The sequence below is a fragment of the Aegilops tauschii genome, chromosome 7 (assembly GCF_002575655.3).
Source record: "Aegilops tauschii subsp. strangulata cultivar AL8/78 chromosome 7, Aet v6.0, whole genome shotgun sequence".
Taxonomy (NCBI): domain Eukaryota; kingdom Viridiplantae; phylum Streptophyta; class Magnoliopsida; order Poales; family Poaceae; genus Aegilops; species Aegilops tauschii.
The window spans coordinates 184247119-184254139 of NC_053041.3; the positions used below are offsets into that span (position 1 = coordinate 184247119).

General features: G+C 43.1%; 1 protein-coding gene across 11 annotated transcripts; it reads left to right on the forward strand.

The window, feature by feature from the left end:
- The first annotated feature begins 204 nt into the window (after window positions 1–204).
- LOC109763699 (uncharacterized) lies at window positions 205–6313 on the forward strand. Of its 11 annotated transcripts, XR_012190168.1 has the most exons (11): window positions 832–979; window positions 1079–1232; window positions 1607–1741; window positions 1874–2024; window positions 2222–2284; window positions 2372–2470; window positions 2616–2708; window positions 3316–3432; window positions 3813–3905; window positions 5393–5473; window positions 5927–6313. XR_012190168.1 is itself a non-coding variant. In XM_073505815.1 (10 exons), exons 2-6 carry the CDS (start codon window positions 1153–1155, stop codon window positions 2655–2657), a joined length of 435 nt encoding a protein of 144 aa, XP_073361916.1. In that variant the 5' UTR covers window positions 224–979; window positions 1079–1152; the 3' UTR covers window positions 2658–2708; window positions 3316–3432; window positions 3813–3905; window positions 5393–5473; window positions 5927–6313. The 11 variants fall into 11 exon arrangements, 10 of the variants coding, with proteins under 10 accessions (XP_073361921.1, XP_020178148.2, XP_073361916.1 ...); XM_073505815.1 differs by lacking the exon at window positions 1607–1741 and having other exon boundaries at window positions 224–979; XM_073505816.1 differs by lacking the exon at window positions 1607–1741 and having other exon boundaries at window positions 224–979; window positions 3818–3905.
- Window positions 6314–7021: the final 708 nt, after the last annotated feature.

Consider the following 7021-nt stretch of genomic DNA (forward strand, 5'->3'; position numbering starts at 1 on the left):
CGTACTGATATCTAGACTGAGCCATGTATCCTACTGATGTAGCATGACCCTCTTTTGTTGGATATTATATACTGTTGTTAGTTTGAAGCACTCCTCTGGTTCGAAGGATCGATAGTTTTTTGGGATCAAGGGCATCCTAACTCACCTGCGTAGGATGTACGGATAATGATGACGAAGATGTTGTGCGGGCTGGACTATAAGGACGCGACGCGCAGACCAGAGTAGAAACTTCCCGACCAGCCCCCAACCTACCCACCTCCTTCCGCAGGAGGCAGCCGTCGCGGGTGAGCGAGCGACGGTGAGGGAGCCCGCGGCGCCGTGACTGGCCGCAGACGGATCCACCTCCTTCCAATCTCTGATTCCCCACACCCGTCGCCGTACCTCTCATTTTCTCCCGACCAAGAGCGCCGGCGACCTTGCTCTTCTTCCTCCTCCAGACCAAATGTGTCACCAGTCCCGCTCCTCTTCCTCCTCCTGGCACGCGCGCCGCCATCCCCGCACCTCCTTCCTCTCCTCCTGGCACGTGCGCTACCGTCCCCGCGCCTCCTTCCTCCTCCTGGCACCCGTGCCTCCTTCCTCCTCCTAGCACCCGTGCCGCCGCCCCCGCACCTCCTTCCTCCTCCTAGCACGCGCGCCGCCGCCGCACCTCCTTACTCCTCCTGCCATGCGCGCCGCCGCCCCGACCTTCCCTGCCGCACTCTCCTCCCAGGCTCCTGCCGCCGCCCCGACCACATCTCCACCAGCTCCGGCCACCGCCGCGCCCCCATCTCCCCCGGCTCCCACACCGCGCATCTCGTCCTAGTGGGGCTCCATAACCACAGTACCGGACCACCCCAGGCCATTCAACGCCACCAACCCGGTCCGTTCATTGCAGCAACACCCAGGATCTGGCTACCACCATGTCATTCCCACGGTGACGTTCGATGGAGCACCTCGTCTCTCTCCTGCTGCAGGGAGGCCCAGCTACTGCACTGTGGAGGTAAGATTCTTTCCTCTAGATTTCTTCCGGCGTCCAAAAATGTTATTTGATTTTTCCATGAAAAAATGAGGCACCTAATATGTCTCTTTGTTCTGCAAGTGAGCTGTAAAAAATAAAAAATGTGGCAAATTAGGTAGAGATTAAACATCCCCCGGAGCACATCGTCGGTGTCCATGAGCGGGGCTCCCGTGGATGGCTGGATCCCGTCGTCGGCGTCGATAGCGTCCACGAGCGCGAGCACCCCACATCCGGCGTGAGCAGCTCCTGAAACTATTTCCTTAACATTGCTACAATTCCGCACTTATGGTTGAGTCCTACTAGTACTGATGAAATATAGAATTGAATGGAAAATTTAGTTGATTCCTGAGACCCTGACTAGATTTCCTACAGATACGGTTCAGGGTTTAGGATGCTGTAAAACAATTGTATACTTCTAGTTGCTGCTTCCTGCCACCAATGAATTGTGCAAGTTCAAAGAGTGCCGCATGACAAAATAAAAAAGTATTGTATGGCAAGTTCAGAATTTTGGTATCGTGAAAAGTGTGATTTTTGGATAGTATTTTGTACGATTCATTTGTTCATCTTCAGAACTTAGAAATATTAAGTCTACTTTTTTCTATGATGAAGGTACAAATAGCTCCACTAGAATTGGTAACTGGTGGAGATCATTCATGTTGATTACTTTTGACAAGAATAATAGTCCGCTAGAGAATTTGCTGAAGATTAGATAGGAGTGAAAAAACTAAAGGTTTGGAAGTGATGGTAAAAACTGATACGTCAAATTTAACATTCTCTTATTTCTGTTCTATTATTTTCTTTTAGTTTTGGTGTCTGAATTTGTGGATATATGAGCAGGCCCCAATATTTATTTCTTCAATTCTCTTCTGCCGTCAGGTCGCGGCCTCTTCCTTCTGTAGGTCACCGCCTCCTGCTTCTGCAGGCCGTGCCCCATCCCCCGATTCCCGCAGCAGACAGGCCGTTCACCGCCGGCACCACAGTCCCTTCACTGCCGACAACCGAGGCCGTTCAACGGCGCAACGACGAGGTCTGGCCTTCCCCCTTCCTCTTTACATGTATCTTTGTATTCTGTTTCAGTTCATCTACTTGTCGATCATAAGTTCGATTTCATCTGTGTTTCCATGTTATTCCTGTATAGTACAACGGGTATTTGTATTCATTTCAGTTCATCTACTTGCCGGTTGTAAGTCCAATTACATAAGTTTTTCCATGTTCTTCATACAGTATGAGAAGATTTGTAGATGCACAACAGAGTTTGCAGACTGCCATGTTAAACAATGTCAACAGGTTGGACAGACTCCCTCTTTTGTGCATAGAGGAACCTCTTTTGTCAATTAATTTAAGGTGCTTTGCTATTACAATTTTGGTGCACAGGCAACAAGCAGCAAGGGAAAAAGAAGAGCAAGATTGACATCAGTAGTCAAAAATAATAGAACATCAGTTCTAAAATTCCCCGCGCATCAGTACACCTATGTATTGCTTCTGGGATTTTCAAATATGGTTATAGTTGTTGCTTCGATTTTGCTGTTGATGTACATAGTTTGTGAAGAGACGATTTTGTAATTCATTTTGCCGATGGAATGAATTACTAAAAGTTCAAATTTGCTAATTTCTGCAGTTCTGGTTCTCTAGATTGGTCTTGGTACAGGATACATCTTAAGCTTGGTCTTGGTACAGGATACATCTTAAGCTGGAGTTCGTCGCTAAGCAGGTTTGATTATGTAAAGTTCAAGTTTTTTGTGTGTGATGCAGTATAGCTCAACTACATTTTGTTACCTCTTTACTTTTAAATTGCTGACTGGATGTTGAACTAATTCTCTGCCTTCTCCATCACTTACGTGGTTTCCTATTTGCTTGAGCTATTGTACTCATGTATATTTTAAAAATACTAAGAAATGTGGCTATCAATTATCTTATATACAAAAGTTTTGGGACTTGATCTATTGTACTCATGTATATGTCTAAATAGGACCAAATTTTGCATGTTTTCTGCTTGTATGTATGTGGTTGAACTATTTAGCTATTGAGCGAAGTTTAAACTTTCTATGTGTGAAGGTTCAATCAAATTCATTTTCGTAGCTATGAGGTTGAGCCAATTTTCTCGGCTACTGAAACCGATCATTTGATAGGGAACTCAAAAGAAATAGCATATATGAGCATACGTGAAGTTCAAAAGTTCTGGTTCAGGGAAGTAGACATCCTGCAATTTTTGGGAATTAGTAGTTCAGCTTTGCTAAGTGTAGCAAGTTCTCTGGTTGCAAAAATTAATTCACTTTGCAAAAACTCTGGAGGTCAACAATTTCTTTTGTTTGTTGTAGATGGAGATGTGTGTATGTATACATGTGTTCTGGAGATAGGAGAACTTATCTGGTGGTGTGTGCGTGCTGCTGCATCCTCTTCCGGCTGCTCTAATTCACACCTTCAGTACAACTTCTGTATGCCCTCGTGTTCACGAATCTTGTAGTACTTTTTTCCATAAAAATCTTGTAGTACTATGTAAAGCAAGCGTGGACAACACATAGTTTAGGTGTCGCGGTAGTACTCACTGTTGATGGTGGCCTTCTTTTGCGCCGCTACTACTTTGCCACCTAGAGTGGTACTGCTACTACTTATCATGTTGATAAAACCTCGCGAACAGTACATCTATTTGATTAACGATTCTGTAGGGAGAAAAAGTTCACCAATGTACAATCTCTAATCTCAATATACCAAAACTTTTTGTTTAGTAGTTGGTACTGCTCAAGTTTATTTCTTGATGTACACATGATGTCCAAATTCTTCTTTCAATTCGGTTCAATTTATAAATTTCATTCAGTTCAGCGAGGTGGAGATTGGGGCACGGTGGAGTGTGACCGTGTGTGTGCATACGGCCCACCGCAACGTCACCGGCCGGATCCCGCTCTTCAGTGTATGTTTTGTATGCTTTTCAGTTCACCTACTTAACAATTGCAAGTCCAATTTCCTCCTTGTTTCCATGTTATTCCTCTAGCACAACAGGTGTTATGCCTCTATGTATCAAAAGAAACCTATGTTCTTTTCTATTCTTGCAAATGAAGCTGCACTTCTGTTCTGTTTGAACTTACTTGGCATAAAAATTAGTATTTGTTCTACTGTAAAAAAACATAAAATGAAATGTCTTGGTGCATGATCGAAGGTGCATCTGGAAGCATCCCCATGTCAATTGCAAAGGTTTCCAGGATGTGGCGTCCGTACTAGTAGTCCAACCCGGCCGCCCCAGGCCGTTCACCGTCGCAGCTCCCAGGCCGATTGTGTCGAGCCTTGTGCCACTTCCTGTGGAGCTCCATCGTTGTACTGCCCATACCTTTCTTGGCCGCCACACCGGGTCGTTCAGCGACACAACCTGAAGCAATTTGACGCTGCGGCTCGGGAGGCACACACTTCGCTCGTTCATCCCAGGAGAGCAGTACACCACCTTGTGCGAGCAGACCGTTGCCGATGTACACTGATTCTCTAAGCTCCCTTGCCACTGCTCCAGTATGTCCAGCGCCGTCCCCAGTCCAGCCACGTGGCATCCGGACGGTCAAGTTCATGCCGAGCAGCAGTCCACGTCTGTCAGCTCCTATTTCCACTATAGTGATTGGGTTGCCGTTTTCCTCACCCTTCCCGATGCGCGACAACCCAGCCCACATGTTGCTGCCGTCCGCCACCCCAAAATAGTTTTGGCTCTTCCTCAAGCAGCCATTTAACCTTTTGGTGTTTTTTCTGTTGGTGATTGATTTTAGCAATTTGTAGCTATCTTGCATATGGAACCTGAAAGTCTAAGACTGTTGTAGATTCAGTTCTTGTAGCACAAATGTCCCAGAGTTCAGTGACATCTCTAATTGATGTACTGTGGTCTTGCATCTCCAATGTATGTTGCTCAGCTTCCTCCCGATCCGCTTGATCTCGTCTTGCTCCGAAGCATGCTTCAGTTCAACAAAAAGCTCCAGAAAAGTTCAGAGTTCAGCGTACTTTGCATTTATGGTTGGCTCTTTTTTATTCGTCTGTTTGGGTTAAGGCAGAGAGAGGGAGCAGAAGGTCATCACGAAAAAATGTCTCTCCTAGATCCGAGCTGGCGACCTGCGCCTCTACTAATTAGGACGATGTGCACCTTTCCATGGTCTAATGTATTCCTTCTTGTTAGTTCTCCAATTAAGTTTGCCCAAACTTCAGGATAAGCAGTTTGCTCATTTATTTTTCTTTTGTGTTTTGCATTCATTCTATGACAGAGGGTGATTGGATATATTTGTGTGTGCTACATGTGTAAAACCTCTAGTGATTAATTAGTTGTCTGGAGCCTGGAGGAATTCTAAAACATATATGTTCTGGTTATGATTTGATGCCCTCTACATCTTTTATGTTATTTACATGGGTATTGAAACTATTTGCGTTCAGGTACAGCAAGAAGTTCATGTATTGATGCCCCTGGAGTCCATGTAGCTCTGCTGCCGTGCTACCCTTATCGGCCTCGGCTATGTACGTCAGTCCAATACCGTCGCCCCAGGCCGTTCACTGTCGTAGTGACCAGGCCGTTCATAGAAAAATGTTGATTATATTGATACCAAATACTAGTCTTTGCTCACTTTTGAATTGAAAAAGAAAAAGGAGTCTCTAATAATAAGTTCATACAAAAACAGAAACAAAAATAAACAAAAACATGAAACACAAAAAACCCATGAAATTTGCAGGGAAAACATAACAAGTTCTAAGAAAATAACTATAGAAGTTCATATTTCGAAACGGATGAAGTATTTGGGAACTAAATGAAGTATTTCAAAGTACAGAACTTCTGTTTAGGTTTGTTTGTGTACTTCTAATGTTACTGTGCATGAACTTGTCGTTATTTTTACATGTTTTACATGATTACGGTCATTTCGACCTTGACAAATTTCATTTCACATTATATGGTTTTTTCCGTCCATCTTACAGGTCGAAGGAGCTCCCTTCTGTTCAGTGGATTCAACAAAAAAAAGTCCCTGCTGCCACTGCATCCTGAGTTCAAGGGATTCCTTAGGGGCCTTCTACACCATCTTGCTAATGATGCCATCGCTGGATGCCACAGCCATGCTCGTGTTCTTGTACTGCCATTCACATACTGCTCCCTGTTTTACTTCATTGAGATCCATAGAAATAAGTTATATTCAGTTCGCCACTTTTACAATTGATGGTCTTATGTTGACCGAAACAATAGTTCAAGCTCCTAAAAAAGCAATTATGTGTATGCTACATCACTTTGAGGAACTACAGCAAACAAAATAAGGAGAGCTTGGTACTACATGATTTTTTTATAGTACTACTTGAAGCCTTTCTGTTGTATACATTGTCTCCTATTTATTGTAACCTCGTCAGATTGTTGGATGCATGTGGTCCTTCTCTTGTGCATATTCAGTTTCAAAATAAACGTTGAATTGAATGGAAAAAATCATGCCATCTACACTGGAAGTTCAAGAAAAGAGGAGAGCTCATTTACAGGTAAAAAATTCATGTACATCTACAGGGGAAGTTCAACTAAAAATATAGTTCATTTACAGGTAATAAAAAATTGATGTACATACAATTGGTGGTCCGTTCTACAAAGAAAAATTGGTTTAATTAAAAATATTGATCAGTACAAGTTAAAAACGGTGGTCCGTTCGGAATAAAAGAAATGACAGAAATTCAAATTGTAAAAGTTCAAGCAAAAAGGAAACCCCATGCAATTCAAATGGTAAAAGTACTAGTCATAAAATAAGAGAAGCCCAGAACATCGTTGTAAAAAAATGTTTAGTTCAAAAAAATATTAAAAAAACATTTTCTTTTTGAAAAAAAATATCATTCAGTTCGATGATATAAACCATGCAAGCACAGGGCCAACGATACAATAACATTCAGTTCAACAATATAAACCATGCAAGTTCAGGGCTAGGATACAGTAAACCGTTGAAAATTTATGAGAAAAATATTACCTAAAAAATAGAGCAAAGTCTAGTTAGTGAACACACTTAGTACAAACCCATGCAAGCATCAGTACAAGTACCTTTCTTC

Coding starts and splice junctions, on each gene's coding strand:
- LOC109763699 (XM_073505813.1), top strand. CDS start 1,153: ATGAGCGGGGCTCCCGTGGATGGCTGGATCCCGTCGTCGGCGTCGATA. Junction 1,233..1,873: donor GCGAGCACCCCACATCCGGC/GTGAGCAGCTCC, acceptor TTCTGCCGTCAG/GTCGCGGCCTCTTCCTTCTG. Junction 2,025..2,221: donor TTCAACGGCGCAACGACGAG/GTCTGGCCTTCC, acceptor TTCTTCATACAG/TATGAGAAGATTTGTAGATG.